Source organism: Poecilia latipinna, unplaced genomic scaffold, assembly GCF_001443285.1.
Source record: "Poecilia latipinna isolate Pla-1442-1.1 unplaced genomic scaffold, P_latipinna-1.0 Scaffold342, whole genome shotgun sequence".
Classification (NCBI taxonomy): Eukaryota; Metazoa; Chordata; class Actinopteri; order Cyprinodontiformes; family Poeciliidae; genus Poecilia; species Poecilia latipinna.
The window spans coordinates 17431-41744 of NW_015112958.1; the positions used below are offsets into that span (position 1 = coordinate 17431).

The 24314-nt window shown below is 37.9% G+C and overlaps 1 protein-coding gene across 1 annotated transcript in view; it reads right to left on the reverse strand.

The window, feature by feature from the left end:
• Positions 1 to 5622: 5622 nt before the first annotated feature.
• The window catches only part of epha5 (EPH receptor A5), a 74897-nt gene continuing 56205 nt past the window's right edge, over positions 5623 to 24314 (reverse strand). Inside the window, exons 10-19 of the mRNA XM_015035640.1 lie at positions 23363 to 23430; positions 21816 to 21941; positions 21075 to 21260; positions 20564 to 20625; positions 16226 to 16293; positions 15988 to 16129; positions 12929 to 13078; positions 10251 to 10444; positions 9252 to 9416; positions 5623 to 9116 (exon numbers count right to left, since the gene is read on the reverse strand). Coding sequence (XP_014891126.1) covers positions 9005 to 9116; positions 9252 to 9416; positions 10251 to 10444; positions 12929 to 13078; positions 15988 to 16129; positions 16226 to 16293; positions 20564 to 20625; positions 21075 to 21260; positions 21816 to 21941; positions 23363 to 23430 — 1273 coding nt within the window. The 3' untranslated portion in view covers positions 5623 to 9004. The remainder of the gene's footprint in view (positions 9117 to 9251; positions 9417 to 10250; positions 10445 to 12928; positions 13079 to 15987; positions 16130 to 16225; positions 16294 to 20563; positions 20626 to 21074; positions 21261 to 21815; positions 21942 to 23362; positions 23431 to 24314) is intronic.

Sequence of the window (24314 nt, forward strand, 5' to 3'; positions counted from 1 at the left end):
ATAAGGCTATTTACCAGCAGCTTATTTGGTCCAGGTCAGACCTCCAGTAACAGCTTAATAGCTGTTGAATGTGGTTACGATGCAGAGGGGAGCAGCTTTATCTGTCTATACACCTTGGGCTCCCATCTGCATGGAGAGTGATTTGGAAAAAAATACATTTTGACAACCCAGCGGCTAGGAAGCAGATGTAACAAAAACATAATTTAGGAGAGGGGTAGAAAAGTCTTCCTACACATACATATAGGCATCGCTGTTGGTAATTCCAAGACGTCTTCACTTTCTTAATGAGAGGATTCTGAATCCTATTTTGTTTTGGACAGTTTTCATGTTTTGACCTTAAACAATTAAATGCTTTGCTAAATACGTTAGAAAAATAATAAACTGTGAATGTTTCATCAACTATTAGGAGCAACATTATTGGTTCTAATTCAGCTGTGTGACAAAAACAAGTGTTGGAAGTAATTGCTCCAACTGATCATCATGAAGATTTCCTTTATAAAAGCAGACATTTTGGCAGTTTGCTTTCCACGTTACTATAGAAAAGCTATTGTTGTTGCCTATTAGTGTGAAAATAGAAACAAGACCACTGTGCCAATAATTTGGAGTCCATTGTTTAGTGGTGAGAATGATGTGCAACAGTGCAGTGAATACTGTGCTGCAGGGTAGTTCATGCAATTCTTGACCTAAATCTCATTAGCACACCACAACACTACACAGGAGGTCCAGCAGGTCTCTGAAGGATTGTTCACCAATGTCTGTGAATCACACAATTGGAGTTTACCTAGTTGTTCAGCTTCCCTGTCCACCAGCTACATCTTAGTTTGTGCTGCTGCCTCAATACACACATTAAAACTACTTCAACATAATCTGGAGATCAACAAGCAACACCAGAATGGCACGATTTATAGGCAAATATACCAAAACTGAAGTGTACCTGAAGTCAGGTAATAAATCTGGTCAGTGATCACACAAAGCAGCAAGAGATATACAAAATGTGAAAAAAAGCATGAAGCTGCAGCCAAAAATCTTTTAGAATTAATTTTTTGGCTCAATTTCTTGTAAAGTGATTTAATTAAAAATTCTGAAGACCAGATGAGTTTTTTTTTGTTTTTGTTTTTTTTTTAGCTGAAAACCAGAACCTTTGAACTAATGACTAACATGCTTACTTTATATTTTGTTTCAAAGAACATTTGATTTCAGTCAAAAAAACATTCTAGCAAGCCTTTATGTAATAGACTTTTCTGTCTCCAACTTCTATAATCGCACAATAAAAAGGGCAGTTAAGTTATAATTAGCAGCATTAAATCAAGCAGGAACAATCAGGGACATAGAAGTACATCCAGCATAATTATGTACAATGAGTTGTGCGAATTAACCTGAAGGGAAGGCGGCCATTTTATCTCATATGTTCACAGACAACCAGGCAATCCCACCTAAAGTGACAGTTAAGGTTCTGCTGAAGGTCATTCATGGTGATTAAAGAGGCACCTCTGCAATGATTTCCAAATGACCCAGGGGACACTTCGACCACTGACACCTTTTCAAGAGAAAATTACTTTATTGTGCCCTGGGACGCCTGACTTTAGTCAGACACTATGACAGCCTTCAGCAAAATGTAAAAGAAAACAGAGAGAAAGCCAGTAGGTCCTAATAAAGTCACACTAAATGTCATGCAGATATAGCTGGTTAGAACAGAGTGGGGAGAACAAACAGGAAGGCTAGCAAAGACATGGAAGCTTAGAGACTGAGGCCAGTGCAGTCTCAAACCTGTCTGTCCATCTGAAAACAATCCAAGTCAGCACCAGTGGGAATTTGGCCCCAATGCAATCCCAACCTTCACGTACACACCCCTTGCTGGTCTCTCCTCGAGCCGCTGATACAGAGGTTTTGGTAATGGCCATGCCGATTGTGCGATGGCTAATTTCACACTTTCTGACACTTTTTGTGTCCGGGTGTAATAATAACCTTAAGCCAGGCAGGCAGTGGTTTCCCCCAAGAGATCAGCGTGGTTTGATTTGACGTATCGCGCGTACGTATTTTTGCACACGTACACAACAATGTGGGGCTGACATTTGCATATTAACTGCTGTGGCACTGGTTGGGCTTGAATGTCACCTTCACACGTATTTCAAGGCGACATCAAAGGTACATTTATAAAGCCAGTGTTAAATGACTGAAATTAAATTAAATGTGCTAACAGAGATTACAACAAACAGTTAATACAGGGATAACTAGCTTCATTGCAGTTTTGTAGATAAATCTAAAAAATAAAAAAGATTCCAACTAAAATGAGTTTTTTATTAAATGTCGAAGCACACAAAAATCAGCCATTGTTAAATGTTTATTGTTGCCGAAGCCATCACATTGTCGGCCGTTACATGAGAAAGAGATAACATCGCCTCTTTATTGATGCTGACATCAGCAGTTATTTTCACTGCATCCAGCAGACATTACCAAGACTTGCATCATCAGATTTAAAAACATACTGCATGTCATAGAACTCCTCAAGTCATTATCACTGTGACCTAACAATGAACCATCTATTCCCTCTTCCCTGTATTCTGCACCGCTAACGATGTGCAGGCTACATTAAAGAGAGAAAAAAAAAAGATAAAAAACATCAACTATGACACAACATATCGGGGAGTGTTTACTTTTTCTCTCGAAATGAGAAATTTTAGATTAATTTATTCATTCTCCATCCCTTTGTTACCAAACCTTCAAATAAATGGAAGGGGGGGGGGGGGGACATTGGAAGTGGCTCCCTTGTTATCCTGACAGATGGTGTCTAAATAATCAACAATCCATGTCTAATTGCATCGCTTGGAAACATTTTAAGTTGCCTTTTTTCCCCCCCCCAAGAGCTTTGGGTTCTGTAATCTATATCTTACACCAATTTTTCAGCATCAATCTCGATCACATTGGGATCATTTCAATAAGAGCGATGTTCAGTAAATACTTGCAGAGCTATTGCAATCAGTTACATTTATTTAAAATTATAAAGACGGTAAAGCAAATATCTTCAGCCAACTCAGAAAATTAACTGGTAACTTTTGGTGGTCTACGTATGAAGCCGTGTAAATACTCGAGACGCACAGAGAAATTTCCTGGTGACCAAAATTAGATACTTGGGTAAACAGAGTAAAACTATTTGCTCCATCTTATTTTTTTTTACATGTGTCTTGGCATTTATTGGATTCAGAAATGTTGGCAGCCTTTTGATAATCTGAGTTAAAGGGTTTACTTAGAATTTTAAAAGTGCAGTTGTACAAAATAATAATTGGCAGTAGTTTCTTCACTAGCAGTAGGAGGAATGGTGGATACCAACAACTATTCTGATGCATGTCATCAATTTAATTTGATAATTAGGATCAACTGGAATGTATGTGATTGATTTTTTTTTTGGTAAACTGTCTCAAAACTACATTTGTTGCGAACTGGTGCCATGTAAATAATTTCGATTTAATTTTAATTGATTACAACTCTGGAAAAAAAAAAAAAAATTGAAACGGGTCAAACCAGAGAGACAGAACACCATGTTAGTAGATATTAGCTTCCCATCTTCTGTTATTCTGTTTAGGCAAATATCTTTCTTATTTCTATGCAGAGTGATGTTGATTGATTATACCTCCATCAGTGAAATGTGAATAATTTTCCAGGAACTACAGGAACCTACACACCAGAATTCAGCTCAGATAGTCACAGAAAGGTTTGTTATTCTGTCAACCGTGGCAAAGAAGGCATAAGCATTGTTGATGGTCTTGCTAGAGATTTCAGAAAAGGATTTGCTTGCATGATTTAGTTGCAAATTATATCTGTGAAGTCTCTTTATGGATATCACAGATAACCTGGAGTGTAATTTCTTGCCATTTTTTCCCCCTTCTCATCAGTGGAGCATCTCTTCCTTCCAGAGATGAACTTAACCTTAGTGGGGACAATGACATCAATGATAACTGAAATTTTACAATACCTACCAACTCATTTACTAAATAATAGAATAGAGTGGAAGTGGAGCAGTAAGTTTAAGTAAAGGTTTCAACTGAGTTGTCCTTAAAAAGACTTTTGTTATTTCCCTGGCTAAGTGAGACAACAGAGATGATGCTTTCAAAGACAACTGAAAAGCTGTCAAATGCGGCGACATCAATTACAGCGATTGATGAAGACACTTACCCTAAGCAACAATAAAACACCCATTGACAAACAAAGGTGGTGCAGGTTTAGACATAGATGGTTACATTACATAAGGCTTATTTTTTTTCTAAGTTTTATTGCAAAAATATAGAATTTGATAGGACACTACAAAAACATCAACACAAATGTAATACACAATACAATTTCCAAGACAAACCAATAGCACATCAATAGCCAAGAATTTTTTTTTACTGTGCTTTCAATGAAACACAACAGTTAATGAGTTTTTCAAAACCATAATGCGCGAGTTACTGATAATAACTGATGATCTGCAATAACATCAGCGCAAACCTGTTTTTTGTACACTTTGATAGAAAGCTGCACATTACTCCCCATTGACCACACAGAACATTTCCACTTCCTGAGAGCAATAAGCAAAGCGGGAGCTGCTTCTAGCACAATTTTTTTTATTTGCAGACTTGGAACTTAAATGTTACCTTTCCAAAAAAAAAAGAGGAGAAAAAAAACAAGCTGCCGGAATTTTAGCACACAAGTTTTTTTTTTTTTTTTTTTGTTCATCCACACTATGTCTTTATATGGCACAGACCACTATAATAGCCACCCACCTCATTAGCATTTGACGAGATGAAGTTGGCCACTGGAAAGATCAATCAAGTTCCAGTTTATTACAAACATTCTTGCAAATGGAAGCAAGTTTCAGCCTTTAACTTGATTCACTATCTTAATGTAAATATCTTGTTCAAAGAAATGTTATAAATTGGAGGTCTGAAACAGAAAACAATGTGTGCACTACTATTACAACACATTTTTTATCTTACAGGTTTTCAGATGTTTTGTTCAGGTTGTTTAAAGATTAAAACTTTTCAGATGCAAGTGCAATCTTGTTCCCTATGTGTCTCTGTATACACAACATTTTTCCTGATATGGGTCATTATTATTGCTTCTTCTGCACTACCACAATTTTTTCACACCTTGCATTTGCATCCAGAGATTTTATTTGAAGAAAAAGAGCACTCCACCAAAACCATATTTGTATATTTAAAATAATCTGCTATTTTGACTAAAATTACATTGTGAAATTTAAATTTGGCTCCAAATTTGGTTTCATAATTTGATGTTAAATAATTGACAATTTGTGGATTTTTCTTTTGGCTCCCAGCAAATGTAGAACTACAGCAGAATACTGCAGAGAAAAAATACAAACAAAACACTTGCGGACCATCATCTTTAACAGTGTAGTTATGCCCAATTTCACACTTTCTTCACTTTACGTGGGTGGAATAATTCTAATGCAATTCTACAACGGTGAGATTTAATGTCTGGAAGAAGTTTGTTGACATCAAGAACTTGTGGTAATGATCTTTTATAAAAAGTCATGATCCACATACTGTCCAAATAGGGTTTTGTAAAACCTTGTGCTTGTACCTAGAAGGTGTGACGTGTCGTACACAAGAAAACGGTGCTCTATATGTCAACAGTTCCATAACTTTAATTTCTTTGAAAAATATTACCAACTCTTTGTGCTTAGCTGTCAACTTTTATGTCCAGGGAAGCATCGACAGTATGAAGTGATGTCATCATCATCATCAGGAAATGGATTACAAAGTAAATAATTAAGAACTAAAAGTTAAGTCTTATATAGACGTTACAGTCAAAGAAAAAAAAATAATTTCCCATAAAGTGCAAATTAAATTAGTTCCAACATACATGTTGTTTGACATTCTTCTTATTGCCTGTAGACATTGTTGGCAAAGAATGAATATTGTACAAAGTTGGGGCACAGTTAGGACAAAATATTTTTGACAGGAGAGGAAACAACAGTGCTTAGAAGATGCGAGGCACTTATATGGCTGCATTATTCACCAGTTGTTCATGCACCACGCGTGGAATTTAACATTAAGCCAGAAAGAGTGGTTGTACAACAGCTGAAAACGTTACATTTTGATTTAAGTTATTCAACACTCCTGGATATACTATTGATGCATTATAACAAACAAATCTGCATAGCCACAGTAGTCTACAAGTGTTTACTGCATTTCTTGTGTTCTCTTAAAATATATTTTTTAACTGCCTTATTTAAAAAAAAAAAAGTTTAAAAATGTTACAAAATAATAGCTTGAAAAATTATAGTAAAATTAAAAGACTTTGAATCTACAAGACAAAAGCTACACAACTAATGAGAAGACTAAAGAGACTATGCAGATGCTATGCTTCCTGGAAGAAAACGTTCACTTGGACCATTTTTACTCTTAGAAACACTATCAACCCTTGGAGAACTTAAAAAAAAAACCCATCTTACATTCAATCAACCGAGACTTTTACAGCAGGAAGTTATCCATTTTCCACAATCAACACTTGAACTGTTGATCTGTAAGCACGAATTTATGCGTTCAAAAGCTAAACATGCTCTTCAAAAAAGTGGAACAACCCTTTACAACCTTACATTCTTGTAGTGTGCTTTCATATGGTCAAGTAAAACCATCTCTAAACAGAAAGAAATATTCATTCCCAACTTTATGCCAAAGCTTTACATTAAATGGACAAAGACATATAGAAGCAAGTCATCTGCAAACATGGATCTAGTGTGAATACTTCTCATTGTCATGGACACTGTAGTCAAAGGGGTCAAGATTTAGTAATAATTCACAATGAAATTATTCTATACTGAAGTTTAAGTAAAGCACAGACTTGACCAATTACTGACATCATTTACTTTTAAACCATAAAATAGGGGGGCGGGAGGAAATCTATCAGTTCAAGCAAAAATATGGTTCCTGTAATATATTCCTCCGCTTTTCACTGGAACTTTAAATAAAATGCAACCACCACAAACAAAACAAACAAACAAACAAAAAAAGATAAATCTGCTCTTTCTGCACATCCTTTTTAAAACGGTCGGTAGGAGATAAATGTGCCGTCAGCCCCCACCAGGACATTCAAGCAGAAATGCAGCTTCATAGCGTCAGTCACCACTGACCTACTCTGAGATGTATAATCAATGTCAAGTTGTCCACATGACGGTAAACAAAGGAACAATGCTCCCTGCTTTAAATGTATAGTACATTATTTACATAAAAAGACATGTAGGGAGCTGCTCAGTAGTCCATGAGAAAGCACAATAACAAAACTGTCCACACAATTTTCTTTTAAACAAGTACAAATAAATAAATGATTATCAAGTTTATCAATATTGCGTTCTTTTTGTTGTTTTTTTTTCTTTTCCCTTTGTTTTTATTTATTTATTTTTTTTTAAATTACAGCAGTCCTGTCAGAGTGAGGTTTATTGCGGTGTGGCACACAAGCGTGGAAGAGATACTCTGCGGCGCGGTGAACTAAACAGATTACCGAGGGTTTTCTGTGGTACCTGAAAGTTACGGTTTCTAAGTGAAGGCTTGGTAAAGACCGCTGAATGCACTCCTGACCAGAGAAAGCTGCTTTGGGATCCCGTAAAAGGTCTCAAACCAGAACACCATTAAACGATCCCGTTAGATTCATCAGGCTCCCTTGGGGGGGAAAAAAAAGTCACACAGATTATGACAGGCAGGGCCAACACAAAAATATTCAATATTTCCATGAAGATTTTCTCAACTTTCCATAAAACTCCTAAAAGGAATGATAAATCACTCCAGTCGAGTTTCACTGGCGGAGAGCAAACAATGAAAGAATAAGCAAAGGTTCTTGCTTATGTGTGAAATGTTCCACAGCATGGGTTGAAAATATGCAAATTTTGTATGCTGTTACGGCAAGGGCTCGCAAAATCTGTAATATTTTATTAAAACATGCATCTATCAAGTGTCTGATTTTCGAAATAAATCAACTGGAGTTTAGAGTAATTTTCTGGATTTGAATAAATAGAGGATTTTAAAAGGACATTTTAAGTCTTTAAAGACTTTCAGGCTTGTCAGCTAAATGTTTTACAATCTCTGGCATTATTCAGAAGCTGGGTTTAAAGACTAGATAGATTATTGCCATATTCTACCAATGTTCACATTCAGGCAAAGGAACATTCCCAAATCAACCAAAGAAGGCTCATTTGTTGTCTTACATCAAACTTATTCCTAAAGTCTATCATCTTTATTCAATGACGCATTTCTTTCATGACTTGTTTTACGCTGGAGAATCACATTTAAAAGTAAATGGATTATGCAGCAAGACTGTTGGTGATGTTTTGTGGCATTACGACCTCCCAGAGACAGAAAAACAACAAAAACAAAAAAATAGATCAATATGCTAAACCAGCAACTCACACTTAATAATTATGCTCTTGGTCCACCATTTTTGCCCTGCCGGAGATTTTCTTTTCAACTCAGTGACTTGTAAAAGGTAGTGTACGTCCAAAGCTATGGCTAGTGGATAAGTTCTGTTCCGATCAGGTGGGCTCGTCTCACCTGAGACGGATTAGAAAAGTTCCATTTTGAGCCCACTTTATGAAAACTCCAATGTGATACAGCCAAAAAGGGGCCAAATCTTTGTTTCTACTTTGATCTGAGAGAATCCAAACAGTGCAAATCACGTACGAATCCAGAAATTCCAGAAAATTGGGAAAAGTCAAATGAAAAACATCCCATAGACCCAGCTTTGTTTGCCTTCCTTAGTCCTTCGCATAGCACCGTTCAGTCCACTTCAGTTTGGTTTTAGCTCTTATTATCTCCACGAGCTCCACACATAAAACTCACCAGATTCGCAGATCATCAAGTGTAGATCCATAGAACATAGGGTTTCCTTATCTCCACAAAGTGCTAAGCCGTTCTAGGTCCAACAGTTCTTTGATTTCATGCTAGGTCCAAAATATCGGTTTTAACTCGTGTGCGCATATGGATGTCTGATTTGTGTGCATGCCTGTACATATGCATCAGATGTTTACGGTAGAGTTGGTGCTGTTCATATGGACTCTCATCTCCTGAATACTTGTGATAATTTTCTTCTGGTGTCCGGCCAGGTTGACTCCTACTCTCCGGAGATCTCTGCAACACAGTGAGCAAACGATGGAATGGTATTTGCAATGCGATCTGACGACATAAAACTTTAAAACATGAGTCATCTATTTTTTTAATTAACATGCGTCTTATTTATATCATCCCAAAAGAAAGTGTTCTTACTCTGATGTCATTTGAGCAACTGTTTCGAGCGAAGAGTAGCCACCCTCCATGAAGAGCTCTGTGTACCGGCCCATCTTGATGGAGTCGAGCCACTCTCCTATAGTCTTGCTTCGAGTGCCGCAGTCTCCCTCTACACTGGCATGCTCCACTAACAAGTTGGAGACCCTAGCACACGGATGAAGATTATGAGAAAAAAAAACAATTCCAGAAACATAATTTATCCACTACAAACGGCATTTCTGTGGCGAATCAGTGCGTGGCCTCCTCTAAACAGATTACTGTCAAACAAAGAGAAATTCTTCAAATAATTTTAAGCACATGTGGTCCAAGTAGACAAAAGGATGCGTTTCATGACGTTATTATAAATTGTAAGACCTAGATGTGCGCAGAGTTACACACAGTGATTTTATAGCCCGTAGCTCAACCCATCAGTCCCAAGAGTTACCTGTGAGGCTTCACAGATAATGCAAGCTATGCACCACCACACAAAGCTGCAAATGCTTTCCCCCCTCAAAAGTCTTTATCATTCAGCTCACTCTTGGTGCTGACAAATAGAGCTCCCCATGCTATCAAATGAAACATTCACAGTAGGTAACAACATTTTCCATGCTACAGCAGGAACGGGAGGCTGCTGTAGAAAAAGGTCTGGGCTTATAGGCAGGCCTTTAATCTCGACAGCTGTCACATGTCATTGTATATTAGACACGGCACTAATTTAATTTATTAAGCATGCTTCAATCTGTTTGCATGTAGAAGTTCACTTTAAAGCTTTACAAAGAAAAAAAAAGGCCATTAGGTGTCTGAATGGCATTCATAAGCGACTTTATGCAATTGGACAGAGATGAACTATACATAATGGGAAATTCTAAACATTAAACTGAAGCAATGCTTTTTAATTGACTTTTCTAATGTTTTTACTGAAGTGTACAAAATGTCAAAGCTGATTTAATTAGGAGTTTTGTCAAAAATAATTTGTGGTTGTGGATCGTCCTGCCGTACCTGTGTGAGGAATTGACCAACTTTTTTAATGAACATGGGTTGCGAATAAACTTGTCAAGTAGACAAACTATTTCATCAAACTTAGGCCGACTGCTGCGCTCCCGCTGCCAGCAGTCCATCATCAGGTGGTACAGGGCCTCGGGGCAGTCCATCGGGCCAGGCAACCTGTAGCTCTCCTCTACTGCTTTTATAACCTGCCAGCAAATCAAAGAGACAGAGACACATGAGGGCGACTTGCTACGAGAAAGATTTCCTATCAATCCAAGCCACAAAAGATTGGTTGTGTTCTAGTATCAAGTATTTTAAGTTGCATACTTAAAATTAACACAATCAATGGCATTCGAATGCTTGAACATATGTTTGCTTTGAAGTTCAGTGAAATATTGCACTATATTTCATCAGTATTACAATGCCTCGGTTTCCCTCATCTATTTTTTTAACACAGCAATAGCTATAACACAGGCTAAGTTACAACTGACTCTACATAAACAGCAGCAATCTCAAACTCCTGTCTCCAGCTGACGATCTGTTCATGCACCGCACTTTGGTGAAGAGCTTCGCTAATGCTAGCATGCTGATTCTGTTTCGTTAACACTCGTCTATAATTCTGTCTGTAATATGTTTCATCTGGCTCCAGGTATTGATGGCCAAACAAAACTTGCAAAAATGGTTTCATGCACTTTATTGGACATCAAAAGATTCTTCTTCAGAAAAGACAAGTTGACATTGTTTGCATGTTGTATTTGTTCTTTTATTTTTTATTTTTATCGTCTGATGTGGTTTTTAAACTTGTGATTGACTTAGAAGATTACAAAAAGTTACACTAAAATATGAAAATGCAATAAATTTGGCCACAAAGAAGTGCACACATTGCACCTGTAGTGGGTGAGTGAGTGTGGTTTAAGGGATCAACTGGAATGATTTACATTATTTCTGTTTGTTGTTATAGTCAAAGAAAATACCACTGGTTTTATATTTATTGCATGATTCATTTGCTGCTGAGATACATGCATAAACATCTCCTTCACTAACTGCATCTGGGACAAACTACACGGAGTGGGTTATCTATAAGTGCTGTAGATAGCACAAGTGGATTATATCCACATTTGCTCCTCATTAAGAGTAAGAAAAATGCTTTCTTTCACCTGACCAAAATTCTAACTACAGGCACTCCATGATTTGGCATCTTTGAGAAGAGCGGGTAGGGCAGGTCAACAGACAGACCGAGAGCTGCAGGGGCCAATACAGTTTCTCTTTTTTAGCATTTTTCATTCAAGACACTGATAGCGGTCCATTGAAAACATCTTACATGCTTAGAAGATGTGCAATACCTTACGACAATCATAAGGACTTTCCTGAATTTTTACTGATGAATTTATTTATAATTTCAAATTACAGCTCAAGTCAGTATACATCTATTACAGTTAATGAGATTATGGCAGATGCATCTTATCTTGGCATGTGGGCATTTGTACTAGCAAGGACTTTGGATTCAAAATTGTCCACACCTCTTTATTTTGAGGCATAAATATCAAGAGCAAAACATGATGTGGCACTCAACAAGTACTAACTTTTCCACAGTAGGACTGTGACACACTTCATCAATGCAATGTTATTTTGAAATAGATTTCCATCCCGCAACATCTTATATCTTAATACTTGCTCCAAGGATGTCTCTGTGCTCTTTATCTGACCTTACTTTAAACTCCATGAAGCAGCAACCGGACCCCCGTTCAGCATAGAGTAACAGGACTTTGAATTACTTGTTTACTTGTGCCGCATAGCCCAGTTACTCATTTTTGCAACTAAGAAGATGCAGTACTAAATCATTTTTTTTATATAAAGGGAAACGGAGTTGAATGAATAATAAATAAACTCCATCTCCTTCCGCTGGAGCCTGCAGTACAGAGCAGGCAGGAGTTTTCAGCTGAGATCCACCAGTGCAAGACGCTGCAGGGAATTGATTTGTTGAGTTCATGACAGCCTTTACTTTGGTTAAATTCCCACAAAAGACTCGTACGATAACACTCCAATACACACAGATGCGTTGAAGTGCATGCATACACTTCAGCTAAAGTGCAAGAAAAAAAAAAAAAAAAAAGCACCGCATCAGACATCACTGCTGGCTGAGAGGGAGAACGACTGCACTTCACACTAGCAGGGTGCAAAGATCAGAGACCGAAGAGGGAAGAAGAAGGAGCGGGTGGACGAAAGCCAAAAGAAAAAGAACAGAGACAAAAACTGCATTTTAGAGAGACAAGAGAGGACGAGAAACTGAAAGGGAGAGGGAGAGAATGGGAGACAGAAGGAAACAGCTTAGAGAACGAACATTTGAGCCTACACTTTCTTGCGCAGATCAGAGAAAATCCCGCATAACGCTTTCAATTAAACATCAAACGTCTTCTCCTCTCCTTCCCACTCATCCTCATCTTCCCTCCTCTCCTACCCTTCTCTAGTCTTTGAGATAGACAGCCTAATACCCAAAAGGAGGGAGGAGTCTTGAAAGGTCACTAAGGGGCTATGTGCACATATGTTGCCCGTGTAAATGAGTGGGTGGCTGGGTAGTGAGTACATATGTGGCGTCTAAGAGGAAACACTACGTATCCAAGCATATACTCTGTTGTTGTTACAAGCCTAAAACATGCATCCGTAAGACGATTACTTTTCACAAAACTTACGTCTTGATTGGACATATCCCAGTAGGGCCTCTCTCCATATGACATAACCTCCCACATGACAATCCCGTAACTCCACACGTCGCTAGCGGAGGTGAACTTCCTGTATGCAATCGCCTCAGGAGCTGTCCAGCGAATAGGAATCTTCCCTCCCTGCAACAAAAGATGATATTCAATAATGATTTAGATATCTCTGTCTATTTGAAAACCCAATTGTTTTACACTGAAGCAGCCATATGCACATGTCCTAACAAGAGTTTGTGAACATGATACAATAAAGGACAAAAAAACAAACAAACAAAAAAACAAACAGACTACAGCAGAACAGGAAAAATGTGAATGCAAAGTAGGGCTCATCACCAAATCAGTCGCAGTAATTAGCCAGTTAAGAAACATGAGGTGTTTGTAAATGCCCTACAGTCCCAACTGGCTGATTTCTCATCACTATCATAGGTGCTGCAAATAGCAAATCACAGCATTTATTAATACCACATGCCAATGTTCAAAAGAAAAAAAAAAACTGTGCTAAATAACTGAATAGGAAATGTCGCAAGCAGATTCAGCTGAAAATAGTGGCTGTAAGTGCAGCTCTATGCGGCACACTGACCTACTTAACACCACGGGTGATACTGGAGTAAACAGCAGTAAGAAGAGAGACAGTCAGGGATTCCACTTCTACAGCCTTCCTCCTGGCATGTGAACCACCACCTCGGGCATCACTTTGGGGAAAATGTGTTCAGGGTGTTGTGTTTTGTATGATGATACATAAAAAGTTACATTTTAATCTCATCTGACCAAAGCAACTTCTTAAAAATATTTGCTCCATCTCCTACATGGCATGCATTTTATTGAGAGAGTTGAGAAGAAGATAAGATAATTTTATTAGTCCCCCATAGGAGAAATTTATCTTGGAAGCAGTGACAAAACCACGTTACAAAAATGAAACAAAATTTCAGGACTCTAAGCCCAAAAAGTATCAATCTCACCATGTTAACAATCCGATACCGATAGTGACTTGGCATCGATATTGTCGATATTTTGGATCGATCCACCCACCTCTAACATAATTGCAAAGGTCTGCTTGGACCCAACATATGCCATTACATTCCAAATGTCGGTGATTCACAGTTAGCATGTTGGTAATATATTTAACTAGCTTAATGGACTCCAAATGCCCTTAAATATCACACTTGATATATTTTTATTGGTTGAAATGCTGAAGCTCATCCCAAGCAGTGAACACATTGTACATTGGTATTACAAAAACACAAAATAGCCATAAAAATGTTAGCAAATCGTTCATTCATCACCACTATTTTTTTTTTATTTTTATTAGCAATAGTATTACTATTACGTGTTTTCAACATCTTGTGCAACCATGTCTTTGTAGGTTGGCAGTTTTAACTTTATGGCCAACCTGACCTGCCTTTTGTGTTTCTTAACTGTAATAAAAAAGTATACTTTTTAGATTTTTACTTTTTTAGTTTGAGTTTCCTAGCTCTAATAAAACAAAAGGCAAACATTTCAAGAAGTGGGAATTGTTATGCAGTTTAAGACACTGCATAAATTGTAAGTTTTAATGCTGTGATTACCATTTACAGCGGAAGAAGCCGGTGTTGTCAATACACGGTACAGAGTACAAGCTCTGCTGAAAAGAAGCACAGATTAGACCACGCAATCTCATTCTATCATCTATTGCTTTGTAGTTGTTTGAATAATTCCTTAATGTTAGATAAATCCATTCCACACCCTGTGGTTCCAAATAATCATTTGATAAGTACAGCTGCAGACTGAGAAAAAGAAAATATTTTCGTTGCATTCAGACGGCAACCAAGAACAAACTGTAATTGAGACACTTCCTATGCTAATGAACACAGATTTAGGAACGCCATTGCAGGGACAACTTTCCCCCACTTGCATGAAATCCTGATCCAAACTGTCGGGGGCCTGAGATTGCTCTACTCATGTTCCCTCATCTTCATTATAATGCTTCCTTAGTAAAGATATTAAAAAAAAGGGTTCAGAGGGACACTGCTGAGTTCCACAGGAAAAATGTGTTTTCAGCTGATGAGTAGTGAAATTAACTTGATGCAGTATTGATGAATACAGCAGCAGGATATCTCGGGGTCTGATTATTTCAAGGATGTGAATCATGTTATTCTCACTTGTAGGGGAACGAGGAGCTTGATAGCGATAGAAAGAAAGAGACCGAGAAGGGATGCGGCCTGGCAGTGAGAAGTGAGTGACAGGATATTTGGCGCCAAGGCAGAAAGACTTGGTGCTAATTGAGTGTTGTGGAGCCCGAGTCGAGTACTAATTGGTCCTCCACTTGCAGCAAGCCGCCTGTCTCTGGCTAGCAAGACGACATTCAGCCGAGGATGTACGGCTCAATTTAAAGCCGGCTGCTGTCAGCTGTGTGAGTGCGTGAATATACACATGCATATTTTAGCTGTGTTGTGTCTGAGTTTCTTTATTTATTCCAAAGTTTGACACACTAGAGATGCACACAAAATGTATGATTCATTTGGACTTTTCTCTTTCCACGGTAGGGGGAAGTTATGACATAAATCTTCAGTGATTTCAGGAAACAACTGCCTGCGCAAGTTTGAATTTACTGTGAATTTTTCCACAAATCCACACATTTACCAAATTAGACATACATGTTATTGGCACATAGTTGGCTTTAAAACATTGTGGATAGATTTTTTTTTTAAATGGTTGAAGTGAGTGTAGAAGGTTTATTCCTGCTTGCTTTGTTACAAAACTAGCTCCAAAGTGTATTAATTGACCTTTGGACATTAGTTTTTCCAGATACCAGGATTTCCAGATTTAAAAAAAAAAAAAAAAAAAAAAAAGAGTACAATCATTCAAAAACAACTCAAGAACCACCGAGTTTATCACCGACTTGAAAAGTGTGAGAGAAGGTGCAGGCCAAAGAAAGCATTTGTTCCAATACCGACATCTTTAATCAAAACTGGAATTTGCAGATAATTTACTGTAAGTCATATTACATAAAGTCATAATATAAAACATTAAACACAAAGTAGCGTGATAAGCCTCACCCGTGTGGTGTATGCTGCCTCTGCATCATCTTCCAGGACTCGGGAAAGACCAAAATCAGACACTTTGCACACGAGGTTGCTATTGACAAGGATGTTACGCGCTGCCAGATCCCGATGGACATAACCCATGTCTGACAGGTATCTGAAATGATTCGACACAATGGTTAGAATAAAAAATAAGCATTGTCCGTGGTTAGCAAGTTCCCTCAAGATGTGTTTGTGTCAAAACAATATTTACCTCATGCCAGATGCGATGCCCCGCAGCATACCAACCAGCTGGATAACCGTGAACTGACCATCGTTTTTCTAGAGTGAACAAAAATTCAGGACACAGGAAGGTATAAGCTTGAAGACATCCAGATCCAAAACTCATAAATCTATTGAATACATCAAACTGATTTCATATAATGTTAACATACAGAGGATAAAGGAGAAGAAATAAAAACGTTTCTATGATGTTCTTGTTTTTCAATCAAAGAATTCTTAGTTTGGCTCATCTCCGTGGCTTTGTGATGAAACTCTCTTGAAGAAATCTGGTTGAATCTAATTGCATGTCTTTTGTTCTGTAAGTCCAAAGGTCAGCAGTTTGTAGAAGTGAATCCGTAAAACAAAAACACAAAGAAAGACTGGTAGACATGAGAAGGCAATGCTACTGAAAGATCCGCTGTTTTTTTCCAGGCTGCCCTAACCGCAAAGTTAATTAACCTACAGTGTAGAATCAATAGCAAACACTTCTCTGCATACCCAGCTTTAACCTGTACAACTCAACTTTGGTAAGGAAGCATTCAGGACTACTAATGAAATGCACATTGACCTCTGTGCATGTGGCAGCATTTTCCATCCTTAAGAGACTTAAATTTCTCTCAAGTAAAGTCAGTTTAAATATGAGATGTACAACATAAATGCTTCAGAAAATTATGAAATCAATGGGAATGCACAAATGCACATCCATCATGGTATCTTAAATAAATAAATAAATAAAACAAAAGGACACTTCAAATGGGGTTTAGCTTTATCAGCATCTTGCCAAAGCCAGTTCTCTGTGGATGTACAGACTTGTGTCGTTGAAAATGTGCTCTTCTTTAGAGACACGCCAACTAAGAAGAGATTTAAGTGCTTACATGCGTTGCCCTACTGACATGGGTTTTCTAATTCCTAACATTATCATACAGGACAGTATGCTGGTTCCAAATCCAAAAATAAGGAATCTCAATATATGATAGCCTAGGTCTGAAAAGACCTCGGCTATCCTAAATGTGACCAACAGACCAAGCAGCTGCCTGTTCCAGGATGAACTCAACTTCCACCGACGGAGATGAACAGCAGCACTTTTTGGAGCAAAAGAACGATTTCCTTTACTAAACGCAATTGGTGGTAGTCCGTTACCAAAAGCTGGCCGATTATTTTTCATTGATTTTTTTATTGCGTTTCCCCCCAGTTTGACTCTTGCTTCTTTGATATAAAAAAAAAAAAAAATGGACCAAAACCCAGAAATGTGCTTTAAAACAACTTTCCTTTACAATGGAGTGAAACTGACAGATTTTTGGCTGCTTTTAGTTTCCAAATCAGCTTCAACGGTTTAAGCTTAATTACTATGTTAGATACAATGACCAATGCATTGAGTCGTCGTCTAGAAGTTAAATAATTAATTACGACTGTTAGTTAAGTGGTTAATTTTTGATTAACCTTTTTGTAACATAAATATTAATTCTGGGAAAATGGTCATTTTCTCAACTTCTTTTAACTGCCGTGTCAAGTCAGCCGAGAGGTAAAGAAGTAATCTTTCACACTAGTTTGAGACTTACGTATTCAAGCAAAAGAATATAGTTTAGCTCATCAGTGCTACACTGAGATCCCACAATGTCATTTTACCTAAGCTGGCCCCCATATGTATGACTTACTTTAGTTGTTCAGTAAAAAGGGATTTACTGCGCTGTATTTGTATTTAGCCCAAGAAGAAATAACTTATTTTCACTTCACCCGGGAACACTGTCAAAACCGTCATGAATGTGTGTGAGGTTGAGCCACAGCAGAGTCTACGACTCTATTAAAGCCCTTCGGGCATCACAGTTTTCTCACAACAGTAAGCCACATCACAAAAACTCTTTATGCCAGCCAAACAAGCAAACAGTTGTGGCGTTAGACAAAATAAAGGGGGAGAGAAGCAGGGTAAAAATAGCACCTATAACATGTTTATACCGCTCAAGCAGGTGGTGTGATATGGGACTCCTCGTGGTTTCCAACTCATTAGGGCTTTATTGCACTATCAATAATGCAGAATGCTGTCAGGAACTGAAACGGTGGTTCTACTTTTGTCATAGTGAAAACTATGAAGTCGGGAAGTTTACAAGGCGTCATATGGGTACTGAGAGGCTGATAATGTGCTAAACTAGATCTGACCCAGGACTGTCATTGCCGATTGCTTCGGAAAAGCACCGGGACGCTCATTCAGACAAAGCTGACACTTTGAGTTCCTGCCAGATTAATGGAAAGCAGCAAGTGCCTGAAAAGGAGCTTTGGTTTACTCAACCCAATGACAGCTTTCACTGTTAGTTTAAGCTTCAGCTCCTTCCAATCCAAATGTAAACTCTCCAACCTTCCTCTCATCCAATCTCCGTGTTTCCACAGCAGGTTTCCAGCTGAACCACAACACTCCTTTTCCCCCAAGATGGTTTCCAACTTTAGTTTTCCTTTAGTACTACAACTTTTCCCATCCATCCACAGCATAGCATCCCACTTACATGTGAAATGAGAGGTTAAGCCAAAGATGTGAGTTATCAGGGGTACAATGTATTGTCCAAAGCTCTGACAGCTAATCCAGGACTGGGCCCAGTCACTGGTTTTCTCCTGACTGTGTCATTTACACCAGCCTCAGTACACCAGCCATCCATGTAATTACCTCACAGGGTTTTCTGTGGCCCTTCAACTGCTGGTTCCCAATATCCCAGGCTTTTCTTTTGCCATAAAAGTTTATAGCCAAAGGCACACCATACAGTCCTGTCAGCAGTTTCCACTGACCACAGCTCTGTCTCTGAATATCGCCTCGCAGCATCCCCCTTTTCCATACAGTCACACTAAGAACATCATGTTTGGCTCTGATCTACTTTGCCGTTGCAGCACAACTACACTTCAAGGCGCTAATATCACCCAAATCACATGACCTCATTTTGCACACTGCTCTATTTAGCCACCCACCTCAGAAATATACCCTTTTCAGGCAGAATTTAGTCCTCTGCACCACCTGAGAATTTTTGGTATTGTAATCACTGAATAGACTGGAGACGGCTCATTGCATTCAGAGCTTTGCCAGCCTGCTTCTTAATTACAGTTCATTTTCTGCTCTCAGTAAAGTCTAGTCTTCACAGCCCAGATACTATTCTGGAGTTGAGTGCTCAGTTGACTTTCAAATTTTCTGGTAAAGTGATCTGCGACACATTTAAGGTGAGATATGATGCTAAAATAGGTAGACTGTGTTGAAAATGTATTCAAAGCACATTCCCTCCGCACCTTCTTGGAATATTTAATATCACTGGATGTTATATCAAGATTTCTCAACTGTTCCACCAGCAGAGAAGTGGGACTGCTATTGAAAAATGCACAAAGACAAACACATCAGTGTCAATTACGCTTAGAATATATCAAAATAAGAGTGTCTGGATCATTTTCTCAATAACTGGTAAATATACTGCAGCGTGTTTGGCAGAGAGATCATCTCTTGAACAAACACTGAGTGAATGCATTTTCTTTATAAAGTCCATCATTGATGTGCGTGTGAATGACTTGTTTTATGCAAAAACAAAACAATTATATGAACCACCTATTCACTTCACTTAAAATGTGAAGAATAATTGATTTAACTTCAGCTGGTGACAAACTTGCTTGGCATATCAAAATTAGATGATCTTCTGTGATTGTATTTTTTTATTGTCAGTTCACAAGTTTGATTACTATTGTTGTGGTAGCCTGATTTTACAAATCCAAACTCTAAACACTACATAAAAACTACAAGCTGGAAAAATAGCAAGAGCAGCAGATCCCCCCCCCAACAAACGTTTTCCCTATTAATCCACGGTCTGAATCTGATGCTTCAACTCTCTTTCAAAACGACATGATGTTCAAAATCAGTATGTTTTAGAGCTTGACTATCATTCAACTGCCAGATTCTTAAAAAAAGATATAGACACCTACACAAATAATGAGTTTGTGATGTCACGGTTTTTATCATTTTTTTGTTAGGCTTACTGGAGGTAGTTCATTTTTTGTTTTCTTTTGTTCAATTTAACTGTTATTCCCCACTCATTCTCAGTCCAATCTCTAAAGTAGTTTTGAAAAAATATTGCTTTTTTGTTGGACCACTTTACTCTCACCTATGAATCACTGAGCCATAAAAATAGGTTTCTTAACACACTAGTGTGTGAACACATTGTCCTACGGTGAGCAACACAAATGACAAGGTACTTATGACTCCAATTATTATCCGAATCAGCTCTCTTCACACTTGTTTTTTTTTTTTTAATCCATCATCAGTTCCCCATGAACCTGCCTTTTGTGAATTCTGATCTTTTCCCACACCTACCTTTAGAAAGGTATCCAGTGAGCCGTTCTCCATGTACTCAGTGATGATCATCACAGGCTTGCCTGAGAGGTATGAAAAACACATTTTACTAAGATTATGCAATTATGTATAGTAGATTATGTAAGATATAAAGGTGTGAGGAGAAATTATAAATGCTCTAACAACATAAAATAAAATAGCATACTGACAAAAAAAACAAAACATGTTTATCAGTTAGGAATTACTTTCAATTAAAGCAACTCTTATCACAATTGCTCTAAACGTTAATGATGCACATCATAAAGCCGCAGCAGCTAATCAATTACAAAAAAAAATGTTCACTCTGATGGCTGACAGAAACTCCAAACAAGAGTGGAGGCTTCATAACCAACAAGAAAGTCTCAGGAGTAATGGAAAACCTCTAGTCTTCAATAATACCTTTTCTTCTGTTTGTCTTTTTGGCACTGAATTACACAGGTTCAGGGTGGGATTTTAAAAAAATCAGCTTTGGAAATCATTCAGGTGGACTTACTCTTGGTGACGACTCCCTCCAGGCGGATGATGTTTGGATGGTTAAACTGGCCCATGATCGATGCCTCCCACAGGAAGTCCCGCCTCTGCTGCTCCGTGTAGCCTGCCTTCAAGGTCTTAATGGCAACCTGGATCTCTCTTTTGCCAGGCAGCCTCAGGGGTCCGCTGCACACCTCACCAAACTCCCCTGCGGTGAAAGAAGAGACATCCTTGTTGGCCTCAAAAATGATCTTCTTGTTTGGAAATGGAAAAATAAGAAAAGACAGGTGAAATAAATCCCTAAATAGATGCAATACTTGACCTATGTCTGAAACTGGTATAATATTAACATATGAAAGCTAATTAGTAGTGCCAATCTATTGTTCTTATTTTAAAAGTAACAGCAATTCAGATTTGATTCTTTTAGTTTCTGAAATATGTTGCAGCCATCCAGAGGAGCTGCTTTGTTGTGTTAAAAGATCCATCAATATGTTGGATAAATCTGACTGCAAATGCAACGTACAGATTTACGAGACAGAGGAAAACATGGTGTATAAAAGTTTAGGTCAATCCATCAAGGGAAATAAGGCTGGCTCTTTTCATTCCATGCAACTTTAAGCACTCTAGTGAATTTAGTGACTCTGAATATATAAATAAAGCAGTCTATTCATTTTTATACCTAGATCAGCTTCCTTCTCTGAATAAGAATCCATTTATCGGCAAGGTATGAACAGACTGAGGCAGGCATGCTGATTTCACTCACCAGCACCGATGATCCTTTCAATAGAGATGCATGAGACGTCAATCTCCTGTGCAAACTCATGCACTGCCTGGTTGGGGTCCTCATAAGTGAGGGGGTCAATGTAAGTACGGACACCAGGGAATTTTACTGCAGAAAAAAAACAAAAAAACAGCACAATTTCTGTTTAGCACTCTGGGTCATCCACTGAAAATGCATCTGACATATTACAAAATGTTGCCACCTTCTCTTTTTTTATAGTCATTTAGACAATTACCATTTACATCTGATCACAAAGTATTCAGGACTTTTATAATAAAGTTCTGCTAAAACCTCAAAATCATTTACTAGATTTTGAGCAGTAGAAATCTCTCGTATAGTAAATTCAGAGTGTTGGGTGCTGAAGCTAGAATATTGCCTGAGTGGGGCCAAGACCAAAAGGAGCCGCCTTGAAACAACTCCAGTCTCAAAAACATCATAGGATTTTATGTAAATGTTACTTTAGGAACCTTGAAACTACAGCTATGTTTATATTGGGCAGTTGTGTACCAAGAAGCTGATGAATATTTAAATGGGAAATGGAGCTTTGAAGCGGTGTGCACCCAATGACCTTTCTGTATAAAACACGTTCTGTGAACAAAATATGTAAACCAAAAGTAAGGCTGTGTAAACAAAAAGCAATAAAAATGGTGCTCGCCATATTACTTCTTTCTTTTTAAAACCACTTTTATTTTGCCTCAAGCAATTGCTATTATTGGAAATGATTTACAAACTTAGTGCTTTATATGTTAAGGAATTAATCACTCTGAGCCTTTGAAAAGGACTTCAGCTAAAAAAATCTGAGCATTTAGATTTCTCTTTACTTTCTTGCAACTAATGTCAACAAAAGTCTACTTGAAGATGACTGGTAATTCCAGTTTTAAAAAGAGGGAAAATGCATACTGATTAAGTCATTAATAACTTAAGAGACGTCTCAGTCAATTTCATAATTTTACTCTTTTGCAGATTTGATGATTATTTCTTCGAATGTAAAAACTTTGTACCCTATTCATATTCACCAACAGTTCTTCATTATCTTTCCCCAATTAGAGAAGCTCATCAAAACAAAACAAAAAAATATTCTAATCCTATTCTGAGGATTTGACAAACTGCAGACAGATATAACCCAAGCTATGCAGAGAACTGGTTTGACTGCATCCTTTACTGGTTCCTTGATGTTCTCTGTTGTAGCTGTTATATCCATTACAGCTGGTTCAGGAATTGACAGATGGATAGCAGGGAACAACGCCAAAAATAAGGACAAATATATTAAGCTGCCACAACCTATAATGCATCAGAGCATTATGTGTCCTCTACTAACATGGATGTCATTCAGAAAATAGCTCTTGGCACACAGCAGTGACATGTGCACTGCCAGCAGACATTCGGGCTTACAGAGATAAACAGAGACATGACCACTGTCTGACCCCGCCGTTAAACATGTTTAGTGGTGGAAACCTCAGATGAACTTGGATTTGTGCGTACACTGATATTATTGGTGTACCCTACATTTTAGGCTGATTTAGACTTACTGTGACCATTGTGAAAATGCATCTTTTCCTCTTCAGGATCCTGCTTTGCTTTGCTGTAGCCACATCGCCTAATGAACGAAAGACAACATTGAGACAAACTTGTCAGGAAATTTTTTTAAGGAAATACTTTTGTAATTTATAAGGCAGTAATTAATTGAATTTTATCTAATTTTAATGTGCATGATTTTTTTTTTTTACCATTGTAGAAACCAGGAAGCGCACAGAGACATAAAAGGAATAAAGTATAAAACGCAGGAGTTGAATTCAGACATTATAGCCAATGACTGAATCCCAAGTGAACACAGAAAAGCAGAAAATCCTTTCTATATTTTCAGCTATAAATCTAACCCACATTTCAAACTGCTCAAGATTATTGCTGAAAAGCACCACGCTTTGAACACAAACGTGCAGTTTTCCTATATTACAGCTGTCCAAAAAAGCTTCCTTCAACAAAACCAACACTGACTTTTTGTTCACTAGAAAAAGGCCCATTACTTTCCAACAAAAGGTCACATGTTAAAAAAAAAAAAAAAAAAAAAAAAACGGATCAAGTGGACCAGCAGTACATTTTTTGTAACCACTTACTCTTCTCCTGCAGTGTTCATGTGAGAAGGGTCGTCTGAGCAACCTTAACTGTCAAAGCTTGAATTAATTTGTATGCTGCTTCCATGTTTACATCCGCGCGTGTTTGTGCTCAGACGGCTCCCGTATGTTGATATTTAGACAAATGGCATCAGAGATAATCGCCGATATCCCAGATTAAACGGGTTGATGGGTTTTTAATGTGATCCTACAAGCAAACACAAACACTGCACGTGTCAATAGAGATAAATAAGTACAATAAACAGACATGTCTCTTGTGTATTTGCAGAGTTGATTGAATAACAGCCTCATATGGGTTAAAAAAGTCAATCAACTGTTTTGGATGAAGGTGATTAACTATTTTTTTTGT